This window comes from Acomys russatus, chromosome X (assembly GCF_903995435.1).
Source record: "Acomys russatus chromosome X, mAcoRus1.1, whole genome shotgun sequence".
In the NCBI taxonomy this organism is placed as follows: domain Eukaryota; kingdom Metazoa; phylum Chordata; class Mammalia; order Rodentia; family Muridae; genus Acomys; species Acomys russatus.
In genome coordinates this window covers 22,420,234-22,432,862 of record NC_067169.1, presented here as the reverse complement: position 1 = coordinate 22,432,862, position 12,629 = coordinate 22,420,234, and the positions used below count along the sequence as shown (strand labels likewise).

Sequence of the window (12,629 nt, the reverse complement as noted above, 5' to 3'; positions counted from 1 at the left end):
GGCTAGATCTGAGTGGGGGTTCGAAGTTTATTGCATGTACTGTCCTTGGCTGGTGCCATAGTCAAACATTTTTAAAAAGTATAGCTTTTTAAAGATATACAAACTCTCTAAAAATTCCAAGTCCCTAACTATGAGCTCTTGTAAAAAACAAAAAACACACAAACAAACAAACAAACAAACAAACGTTATGTACTTCTTATCCCAAGAGGTAAGAACCAGGGCACAGCTACAATAAATGGAAAACCAAACTCCAATAGTGTTAAAAATTCCAATATCTGGGATTCACTCACAATCTTCTGGGCTCCAAAGTGCTTGGGCAGCTCTACTTACCCACTTCTACCATCTGCCATACACACAGCTGGTCTCTTAGGCTCAGGGCAGCTCCATACCACACTTGCCACTGTCCTTGTTTGTCATACCATAGTTCTGGCACCTCCAAAGTGCTGGGTCTGCACTGTTACTGAGGCTGCACCTTCATCAATGGCCTCTCCTGGCTTCTCACAGTGCCAAGCCTCAGCTGTTATCCACGACATGATCACATTTTCAAAAATCAGCACTATATAGGAGATTCTTACACATTACCAGGTTTGGCTAACAGCTTGAGATGCAGCCTTGGAGTTCCTGGACCACAGGCTATGTGTGCTAACCCCAAGGAATTACTTCCCACAAGATTTCACCACAGTGATTGCTGGGCTTTCATTAATCACAGCTGATTCTTCATCCCCGGCTAACCAGCACTGATTGCCCCGTGAATGCAAGGGTTAGTGATACTGGCCTCTTGTTAATCGCAGCTAATTTTTTGGTCCCAGATGATTCTCAACTCAAAATATCATAAGAACAGCCTGATAAAGTCTTTGTTTCCCTAGGAAACTTGACACCCCAGGTCTCTACCGTCCACACTGCTCACAGCATTCTTTTCTTTCACGTTCCTACAGAACGGCCCATTAAGCTCTAAGCACTCAGCAGCTTTTCCAGTCCAAAGTTGCCAAATCGTCTACAATCCTCTCCCAAACAACATGGTCAGGCCCGTCACAGCAATTACCCCATGAACCTGATACCAATTTCTGTTCTCATTTGCCTTCTGTTTTTGTGATAAACCAAAAACAGCTTGGGAAGGTGAGAGTTTATTTCAGTTTAAAGCTTATATCACTAAGGGAAGTCAGGACAGGAACTCAAACTGGGCAGGAAAATGGAGGCAGGAACTGACTCAGAGGCCATGGAGGGGTGCTGCTTACTGGCTTGCTCCCCACAGGTTGACCAGCCTACTACCTTATACAACCCAGGGCCCTAGAGCCCAAGGGTGGGACCATCCGTGGAGGGCTGGGCCCTTTCATATCAATCACAAATCAAGAAAATGACCCATAAACCTGCTTATAGGCCCATCTGATGGAGGCATTTTCCCAGTTGAGGTTCCCTCTTCCCAAATGATTCTAGTTTATGTCAAATTGACAAAACAACAACAGCAACAAAGCTATTCATCACACCTACTAACTGGTCTTCATCTTTAAATCCTTGCTCTTTATAGATCTCATAGCAGGAGAAATATCTATTAATCTTTTGTTTACTTGAGACTGGGTCTTACTATGGGTTCAGGCTGGCCTGAACTCACTATATAGGCCAGGCTGGCCTATAGCAATGGAAATCCACCTGCAACTGCCTCCAAAGCTCTGAGATTAAAGGCATTTGCCATGATGCCTGCCATATCACATTAATATTAAGTAAAGCCAGTTTATTTCCCCTGCTCAAATTCTCTGTAGTTTTCATCTCAACTGAGAATAAAAGCAAAACTCTTCACTGGGCTCTTTGTAGTCTCCACAATCTGGCTGATTATTACCTCTTCAACTCCATGACTGCCTACTCTTTCTGTCACCCATCCGACTCTATTTATTCTCCTTTTTCTTCCTTCCTTTCTTCTCCCTCCCTCCCTCCTTTTCTTCCCCCCCTCTCCCCTTACTCCTTACTCTCCTTCCTTCTCCTTCCCTCCCTCTCTCCTCCTTTCTCCTCATCTCTCCCTCTTTTTTTTTTTTTTTTTTTTTGCAAAAATGGGGGTGGAACTTAGGGCTTTGCACATGCTAGGTAAGTTCTTTGTGACCAAACTATATCATCAGCTTTTTGAGAGACAGGTCTTCGCTATGTAGCTTAGGCTAGCCTTGAACTCACTATGTAGCATGGTATTCCTGCCTTTTTTTTTCTCCTTTGCTTTTTTTGTTTTTGTTTTTGCTCTTGTTTGAACAGGTCTTACTCTGAAGCTCAAAGGGCCTTGAATGTAATATTCTTGCCTCTACTTCTCGATAATTTTAAAATTTAAAATTATTTTTAAATTATGCATGAAAGTATGTAAGGTGATGCCTAGGAAATAGCTCAGCCAATAAAAAGCCTAATTAGTAAGTACAAAAGCTAAATTTAATCCCCAAAACCCATGTTTTAAAAAGATAAGGCATTGTCCATCATGGGTTGCAACATTTGGGAGAGGGAGCCCTACACCTTCCCTGGGCAATAAATAGAGTTGGCCCTGCTGGTGTGGGTACATATGAACTAGCCCCAAGGGCATGAGAGCAGGAGAGCTGGTTCTGCGTCTTGCTGGCTGCAGTGTTGGATGAGCTAGCTGGGGCAGTGCTGGAGAGCTCACCCGCTCACCCTGGTAGTGTGGGTATGGAAGAGCTGGCCAGCTGACCAGCTCAGCTATCACCCAGGCCCAAATGCAGGGCTTTGAGTTAGCCCACCCCCAACATCTATCCCATGGAAGAACTGCTGGTGTGCATTAAGGGGTTGATTTTACAGATCTAAAGTTGTAGGTTCTGCATGACACAGGACAACAATGGAATATGAGAGAGGAGTCTCCATGAGGATCCAATATTGATGGTGCAGTAGAAGCCAGGGGCCTCGAACCAGACCAATGACTCATTGCAATTAACATATGCAAGCAAAGAAATGTGACACACCACAGGTTCCATGATAATTTTTTTTCTCTGTTGGTGAGGAGGTTACAAGGGCAGAGGACAGGTATGAAGGGTGGGGGGGGGATGAGTGGGATTAGGGTGCATGATATGAAATTCACAAAGAATCAAAAAAAGTTAAAACTTTAAAAAAGACATAGCAGCCGGGTGTGGTGGCACTTGGGGAGACAGAGGCAGGTGGATTGCTGCGAGTCTGAGGCCAGTTTGGTCTACAGAGTGAGTCCAGGACAGCCAAGGCTGCACAGAGAAACCCTGTCTTGGAAAAAAACAACAACAAATTAAAAACAAAAAACAAAAAGACAGAGCACAGATAGTGAAGCATTCTCGGGCTGCCAGAATTGAGGAGGTAGAGCGAACTGGATTCCCAGGGCTCACTAGCTTCCTGGCAGGTTCCAGGCCAGTGGGAGAGCTTGTCTCACAAAAAACGGTGGCTGGTGCCTGAAACACCTGATGTTAACCTCTGGACTCCACAGCATGTGAAACCATGCACATCTACACATATGCATAACACACAGAAAGCCCCATAAAAGCTGTATGTACTTAAGATAACCGTGTGATACACGCACACCTTGTGTAATGTTTACATCAGAGTAACCATGGATATTCTCAAGCATTGATCGTCTGGGATGAAATGTTCAAACTCCTTTCTTTTGGCCTTTGAAGTACCGTGCACAATCGTCACGTACACTGTGCAATAGAGCCTTAGAGACTGTCGTTCCTATCTCATGGTGATCAGACTTTCTCATCGTTCCTCACCCCTTACTCCTACCAACCTTGAAAATCGTCATCCCACTGTCAAATTCTATGAAATTAACAATCTAGATTCCACATTTCAATGTATCATGTGGTATTTCCCTTTCTGTGTCTGGTATACTTCACTTAGTGTAATGACCTCCCCTGACACCACTTGGCTGTGTTTGAGAACTTGAACTTTTTAGTTTCTTTTTTATTTTACATGTATGGATGCGTTGCTTGTACATATGATTGTATCCTATGTACATGTTTGGTACCTGCAGAGGCCAGGGAGGGTGTTGAACCTCCTGTAACTAGAGTTACAGATGGTTGTGAGCTACCATGTGGGTGCTGGGAATTGGACCTAGGTCTTCTGGAAGAGGAAGCAGTGCTATTAGCTGCCAAGTCATCTCTCCAACCCCAATTTGTGAGAGGTTTTTTGTTCTTTTTGAGACAGAGTTTTGTACTACCTCAGGCTGGCCTTGAACTCCCAGTCTTTCTTCTTCGGCTTTCCAAACGCTGGTATTATAGGGATGAGCAACTGCACCCAGCTCAAAACCAGAATTTAAACAAAAACAAAAACTGTTCTGTGACAGGGTTTCAGTATGTGGCTCAAGCCTGCTTAAGCTCCTAATATTCTAGCCACAACTTTTTCTATGCCCGCCCATTTACGCTGTCACAAATAACAGGACTTCATTGCTTTTTATGGCACATTTAGGTATCCATTCAGCAGTTAGATCCTTAGGTTGTTTGTATTTTAGCTGCTGTGTGTGTAGTGTTCCTTGCTTCCTTCTCTTCTTTTGAAGTTGTTCAGCACACTCATGTCCCAGAGCCTTGGTAATTATTCCTCCTTTTGTCTAGAATGTTTCTCTTCCAGACCTTTGTACGTCTTCACAGAACTCTCTGTAGGTTTCTGCTCTTTGATCGCTCTGGACTAGTACCTGTACTCAAATTCTGTCTCCTCTGCTCTATTTGCTATTTTTCTCTGGTAAAACTTCTCATAGACAAACTGATGCATGTCAGTGTATGCTTCCCATGTCTTCTCTTCTCTAGGAGACTGTGAGCTCCTTGAAGGCAAAGAAATGCCTGCCCTATTTGCTGCTAATGCCTGGCATGCAGTACTCACGCAATCATTTCATAATGGGCATCCCAGAACGGCAGCACAGTCAGAGTGTGTTCCATGGAACAGTGGATCAAAGAGAAGGGAGCTATAGAGAGAGGGCTAGAGAGTCCAGGGCTTTGAACTCCAGATTCAATAAGCTCAGATTGCAGCAAGGAATGCAAAGTGTTGGATAAACCTCGAGCTGGGAAGAAGTAGATGGGGTCAGAGCAACCTTTGAGGTGTGACAGCTTGGTGTCCTAGAGAACATTAATATACCTCTGCGGGAGGCATGAACAGCTGTCTCCATTGCAGAAACGGAGCAACTAGGGCACAGATTGGAGCAGCTTCCAGGAACGCTAAGGGAAGATATACAGCTGGCAGGAGAGACTACTTCAGCAAGGAGTGTTTCAAGGCAGCTGAAACAGTATTGGTGAGACTGGGCTAGTGTGGGGGTGGACAGCGCTGGCTGGGCCTCAAGGTCTCTTGGGGGCTGGGGTGGTAGGGTGGAGCGACTCTGGCAGTAGCACACTGGGGCCTCTGTGTGTGTGCTGCCTCCAGCCAGCATACTTTCCACAGAGTCTGCCCAGGGACATTTCTCCAGCCTGCTCTACTTAATTTTTTTTTTTAAATAAATCCTTTTGGTGTTTTTTTTTAAATTTTTAATTCTATTGAAATGAACTCACATTCTGTCTATTACTTGCTCTCTACATCAACTGACTGCGCCCACACTCAGGTTGCCCCTACTACATATCATGCCTGGGGTTTGTTTCTTTGGGGACTACTTTTAGTCTTGTATTTGATTCTTTTGGTCCCCTACTTTTAAGGATCTTGGTTCCTTCAAGTATTACCAACTTGGAAATCTTGTTTCAGGGAAAGCCTCCTTCAATCTTGTCACTTCTTCTCCCCTATGCTGACGTTATGCCAATCACCTCTTCCCAACCTAGCCATTGCCCAATGTGAGACCAGGAGGTTCGATGGCACATTATGAGCTTAGGACTGTAAAGATTGCTTATGGCACAAAAACCTTCTCTATCAAGGGGGTGGCAGTGACCCAATGAGGGCAGAACTTCTGTTTGGGTTCAACTCTCTTATCTACTAACTCTGAGAGTGTCTCCACGCAAAGACAAAAGTCCCCTCTCCTCTTGACGTTTGAAGGAGGATTTTGTGTAGCCGACCGAGGCTGGCACTGAACTTGAGGACCTTACATATAGCTGGGGATGGTAACCTTGACCTGCAGATCACCCCGCTTCCACCTCCTGAATGCTGGTGTGACAGGTGTGTGCCGCCATGTCCATTTCATGTAGTGATGGGAACTGGATCTAAGGTTTTAGGTATACTAGGAAAACATTTGACCAAGCTACATTCCCAACCCCAGAAGCCATTTCAAAACTTACACTAAGATTTGTGTGTGCTAATGCACCCCCACTGAGCTTTCCTTTCATCTGCTCCTCTTCCTTCATTTAGCATCTCATCCATTGCTTGTCATCCAATGACACAAAACAGGAAAACACCAATCACCATTCCCACTCCCATCATAAACAGGTTGTTTCTCCTGCCAATGGTCTCTCAAATGCCAGCATCATTTCCTTGTCCCATGTTCTAGTACAGGACTCTTCTCAGCTTCCCACCTTCTTGGCTGGCTCTTCCAGCTTACCCCTGCTTCACTAGTGTCACCCCTTGCTTACCACATTGCCATGACTGGTTATTAAGGGGCTCGACTATTTCTAGAGTGAAATGCACATGTCTCTAGGGATGCTGGGAACAAACCAAATGGGAATGGACAAATATTAGTGTTCTATTTATAGTTTTCCATTGTTCTTTGATTACATATATATATATATATATATATATATATATATATATATATATATATATATGTTCTATAATATAGTGTTTCATGCACTTGCTTTCACATTGGAAGCCTCGTCTTTTCTTACCTCTCAAGTCTCATGCTGACTACTCTTCTACCCTCTGCGTATCCTCCACACATCAGTGACCTAGAAGTATGTGCACTTTCTCCTCATCAGGGAACATTTGCATCTGGATTTTTTTGGCCTGGAATTTTCAGGCCTGTTTCCATACTTCTCAGCCAGTGGATGTTTCATATTTTCAAATTTAGCTTCAGTGTCATTTCTCCAAAACTTTCTTCAAGTGATGAGAGTTCAAAACTGATCACAGCCTCCTGCTAGGCCTCATGGTTTCTATCATTTTGCATTCAGATTCTCTTTCCTTCCAGAGTATTCTATTTCAACTACCTGATTCCAAGCCAGGCTGTGGTGGCGCACACCTTTAATCCCAGCACTCGGGAGACAGAGGCAGGTGGATCTCTGTGAGTTTGAGGCCAGCCTGTCTACAGAGCAAGTTCCAGGACAGCCAAGGCTATAACAGAGAAACCCTGTCTCGAAAAGCCAAAAACAAACAACAACAACAACAACAACAAAAACCAAACAAAACAAAAATAAAACACACACACAAACAAACAAAAAGATGTGCTATAAATCACCTGATTCCTTTTTCTGTGTGTGTGTTCTCCATTAGACAGTAGACTGAGAACATGGACTGTGTGTAGTCTATCTTTCCATAAAATCTAGCCAGCATATATAAGTCATGCCTTCAGTATCAGGAAAAGGTTTGGTATTTGTTTTTTTTTCCCCAACACAAGTTTTATCAAATATTTATCATAAGCCAGGCACTAATGTTAGCATAGATTTCAAAGTGTTGTAATTCATTTAATCATTGCAAGTGGTTTCTAATTTTATCTGAATTTTACAGCTGCGTAAAATAAGACTCAGAAGTTAGGTAGCTTATCCTGAGTCCCATAGCTGGCAGAGGCAGGATTCAAAGCCAAGATGCCTTACTTTATAATTTATCCTCTTAGCTTCTCTGCACTGGTGAAAGAACTAAAGATTGAGTGACTGTCTGCACAAACGAATGAACTTACATTGTGAAGTTGGAGATAAAAGCGATGCGAGGTAGATCCAGGTCAAAGATGGCTTCATGGGCTTGATCATGTGGATTGAAGAGGACCGAGGTGACCAAAGTGTGTGAATAACGAGACACCACGGTGGAACGTATGGAATAGCTTGTCATCAACAACTGAGAAATAATACAAGGGAGGTTAGTTGGACAGAGTCCTTTACTGGCCCGGATGGGATCTCAAGGTTCCTGAACTGGTTTCAGGCTGGAGGAAAAGAAACTGAGGTGCCTTGAAGGGAATGTGACCTCTGTTGTACGTGGACCTGCCTGAGAGTGCGGCAGGAAAATCTCAGAACTAAAGGATTATAGAAGACCCCAAATCAAAGCACCTTTGGACAAGTGCTTCTCCAATTTTAATGAACATAGATCTTGCTAAACACCAGTTCTGATTCAGCAACCCTGGGACAGGGAGAAGCTAGTGTTTCCTTGCTACCAAATTCCCTGAAACTGCTGCTGCTGCTGCTGCTGCTGCTGCTGCTGCTGCTGCTGCTGGTCCATGGATTTCACTTTAGAATGAACATAACATTTTAGCAAAGCTTCTGAATATAACAGCATGCATGTATTCATTGGGCCCCACATTTTTACAAGGCAGTGTGATAAATATTTGGTTTTTCCTCTTTGTGATTTCAGCTATAAAGCTTAAGCCTGATAAGTATAGTAATGTCTTGCAGGGTCCTAGTTACTCCTCACAGTCTGAGGGTTAAATTCTTGCATTCCCCACATCTTACAGAAGAGTTAATGGAGGCTCAGAGCCTGAGGTCAGGCAGCAGTGAGATAACTATCTTCTTCCATATCATCTTCCTGAAAGTCATGATCCTTCTGTCTACCCACACATCACGTACACCTCGTTTGTTCTAAGTGGGGAAGTGGGACACAGAGATAATCTAGAGTCAGATGGGCGTAGGTTCACATTCTGTCTCTGCTGTTTCCTATGTCTTAACCTCCAAGCCTTTGCTTCCTCCTCTCAATAACGGGAATAATAAGAGAGCCTGGTTTACAGGGATGCTGGGGGGGGGGGGGGAGACTAACTGAAACAATAACAAGACTCCTGGTACAGCACCTGAAGTGCACCCGGCAACAGTAGCTGTTTTTGTCTTTTCTGTCCCCAGCTTCTCAGCCCAGCAGAAACAGACTGAGAAACCTCTACTCCTCCCACCCTAAGGAGCCACTTTTCTCCCAAATCCCAGAGCTTTGTCCTTCCACGCTAGAACTGACCTTGGTGCTTGATGGGGCCGAGCCATGGGGTCCCTGGTGTGTCAGGCCTAGGAGGATGGTCAGCAAAACGCAGACACAGCCGAGGCACCTCCATTCGGGCATGGTACCACTTCTGGCCTGGGCCTGCTCTTCTCATGCAGAGTGTCTGACCCTGAGCTCCAAGCCTACCCACTTTTAAACCTCCAGGTATCCCTTTTTTTTTTTTTGAGAGGGAGGGACCATGCTGAAGGGTAGGGAAGGCTCTGAATGTGGCATTGAGGCCTACACAAACCAGGATTGTCCAAGAGCCACGGCTGGCATCTTGCCTGGAGAAGGGCCACTTCTGTGCCTCCTTTTTCCCCTTCATCCAGCTGTAAGATGAATGGAAACTAAACATACCAGAGTGCTGGGTCTGTCTGTTTGCTATGTTGGCTCAGGGTGGGGTTTTTCCTTTCCTATAAACATCCACTGAAGCTCAGTAACTGGAGCCACAGAAAGGTCACAGTACCGATCGTCTTAAGAAGGTGGCCGACTTGAAAGAGGGTTGGAGAGGCAAGCACTCAACGTTGGTCTTTTCTGCTGCTGACTCTAGTGCTGACACATGAGGGACTATAGCAATGAAGAGGTCCCACAGATGCACGATTTCCATTCTAAAGAACAATCAGAGGTCAAGATGGGCTGCAGCTGAGATGAGAAAGAATATAATTCATTCATTTAAAATATAGCCGCAGAACCGAGAACATCTGGATTCGAATCACAGTTCTGCAGCTAGCTTACTGGCTGCATGATATTCAGTGAGGATGCTAATTACGGTGAGGCCTCAGTTCCCTCATCCATGAAATGAGGATAACGGTAGCACTTCATAAAAGTATTATCAGCGAGCTTGTACTTTTGGAATGCTTGCTATCTGGTAAATATTCAATAAACACATGCTGGGATGAGGTATGGCAAAAATCAAAGTATGGCGATCAGGCATAGTGCCACACACTCACCACCCCGGTCTTTGGGAGACTGGTGCAGAAGAGCGATGGACTAGATGCCAGCCCGTGCTGCATGGTGAGTTCCATGCCAAGTTGCACTATGCAGTGAAATCCTGCCTCAAAAACAGCAACAAAAGAGTATGGGGAGTCCCTTATCCCAGTGTAGACATGAAAGGGACAGAAAGATACAGAATTGAGGTGCTCTGAGCCCAGTGTCTAACGGTCCTGTGGAATGTGGATTGAGGAGTGTACCTGCACAGGGGCTATTAGTGCAAAGCAGAACATTTATCTCATTTATATGCACACAAGTTACATTTACAAGATATCCAGGATCTACCTACAGAGGTAAAAGCCTCCAGAGCCTGCTCTGGAGACCTTCCTTTAGCTGTAGGAAATTACCTTCTAACACAGTTTTATTTTTGTTTTTTGTTTTGTTTGTTTGGTTGGTTGGTTGTTTTGTTTTGGAGACAAGGTCTCACTCTGTAACTCTTGGCTAGCTTGGCACTGGAACTGTGGATCTCCCTCCTTCACCTCAGCAGGCCCACACCAGTTCTTTTTCATGTTATCATCCTTTCTTCTGTCTTCCATCAGTAGATTTTTCAAGTCCCTTTAAAATTCAGTCCACAGTCTTCCTTCTTTCTGGTAAAATGGAACCCTGCATGGTTCACTTACAGAGCTTGACGAGAGAGCAGCTAATGAAGCAAGCCCTCATTACCTGTCTCATCACACAGTCCATTACTTCTCGCCCCTTCGCCTCCTACTACTCTAGCGAACCTGGACTTTGTGTTCTTTAAAATACCAGGAACGGGAAAAGATGCCACGGGCACGTTTTCCCTTTGATCTTTCTGCTTGGAAGCCTTTTCCAGACACCTACTTAGCTCTCTCACCGCATGCAAGTATCTGTTCACATTCTACCGTTTCAGCGAGCTACTTCGGCACCAACCTATTTAAAGCCGAAAGAATCTCCTTCCTTCACTGGCGGGCTCTCTTTCACTAGGCTTTTTAGTTCCTCCCTGTACCCTGCCCGGTTTCCCCGAGACAGAGCTTTACTGCATAACTCAAACTGGCCTCAAACTCCAGGCTTCCGAATGCTGGGATTCAGGAGTCCACCATTACACCTGGCGTGTGTTTTCTCCACAGCACCTTCTTGAAATTGTTACAGACTTTATTTCTTGATCCAATTGTTTCCTTTCTTCCCCCTTGCTAGAATCAGCCCTACCAGAAACAGACATGGCTCTCTGTCTTTTCTGCTGTGATGCCTTCAGCTCCCAGAACAGTATCCAGCACCCAGCAGACCCTCAATAAATATGTGTTGAAAGAGTTGATATAATAAAGGCATATAATTTATGAAAAAATAAAACCTATTACAAAATCTGTATATATGCAAGAAAGTAGTGGTTCAAATGTGAAACAATATAAGACCTTGATGCTAGGGGGAAAAAAATCTCCTTTAAGAGGCCCAAGTTTTATGACATTGGACTTGAAAAGAAGGAAGTATATTCTTGGCTCACCACTTAGCTGGATTTTGGGAAAAATATTTACATAGTCAAGACAATGTAAATACTGTTTATTGGTTTTTAGGTTTAAGAGCTACACTGGGAAGACAAAGAGAGGAAGACCTCGTTAATACTTCAGAACAGAATGTAAATGTCAAAAAATGTATAATGTAAAAGGAAAGATAAGAGAGAGAATGGGGGGGCATAGATGGGTAGTGTGCAGTTATTAATATCCTTGTTTTTAAAAGCAGGCAGTTAGGGATGATGGTGGCTTAGTAAAATGGTGGCTCTAAGTTTTTTTCCTCAAGATCCATGGCTCCACTAGATCCTGGTAGTTGGCTAGGTTTCCACTTCCATGCATGATTTCCCCAGAGAGCTGGTGGCTACTGCCAATTTATTCATGCACATTCAGGTTAAGGTGCCATACTAGTCAAACCCGTTGTGTTCATAAACATCGTGGCTTGCAATGCTGTTGGTTGCCTCCCTTCTTTTGAGCTGGCATTGTGCCTTCTGGTACTTATATACTCATAGATAACTGTAGTTCTCACCCCTCCTTAAGGACACTCCTCCTTGCAACACAGAGAAAGACCTTTAAAGAAAATCCCAACCAATCAAAATGCTGAGACATGGAGCCCAATCCCAACTGAGACAGTCACCACACAACTCCTCTACCTAAGGCTCAGGGACCACTGCAGAAGAGGGACCAGACAGAGTGAAAGAACCAGAGAAATAGGAAGTTTGCTGAGAGACTGTGTTTCCTAGAAAGGTCAGAGAAACTAGACACACTAAGCCTCTAAACAACATGGCTGCCTAAACATGATCTGAACAAGGAAGATCCCAATAAACGTGCTCACATAGAAGGTACCGTAGCCCTAGACAAAGAACTACAGGCAACTAAGGAATGCTGAGAGTAGGAGAAATCATCTTGCCCAATAAAGCCCATGCTTATTTGTTATCCCATACCAGTTGTCATCCCTGAAAACATATAAATACGACTAATCAGGTTATATATATATTTTTAGGTATATATATGTACACACACACACACACACACACACACACACACACACACACACACACACTCCCAATGTTTAAAAATAGGTCATTTATTTGAAAGAAACAGGGGATGGATACTTGGAAGGGCTTGGAGGAGGAAAAGGAAGGGGGAAAGGATGTAATTATATTATAATCT

The 12,629-nt window shown here is 44.1% G+C and overlaps 1 protein-coding gene across 1 annotated transcript in view; it reads right to left on the bottom strand.

The window, feature by feature from the left end:
* Itih6 (inter-alpha-trypsin inhibitor heavy chain family member 6) overlaps positions 1 to 9,084 on the bottom strand; it is a 32,601-nt gene extending 23,517 nt beyond the window's left edge. The window contains exons 1-2 of the mRNA XM_051141211.1: positions 8,983 to 9,084; positions 7,733 to 7,887 (exon numbers count right to left, since the gene is read on the bottom strand). Of these exons, the coding sequence (XP_050997168.1) occupies positions 7,733 to 7,887; positions 8,983 to 9,084 (257 nt within the window). The remainder of the gene's footprint in view (positions 1 to 7,732; positions 7,888 to 8,982) is intronic.
* Between the last annotated feature and the right edge of the window lie 3,545 nt (positions 9,085 to 12,629).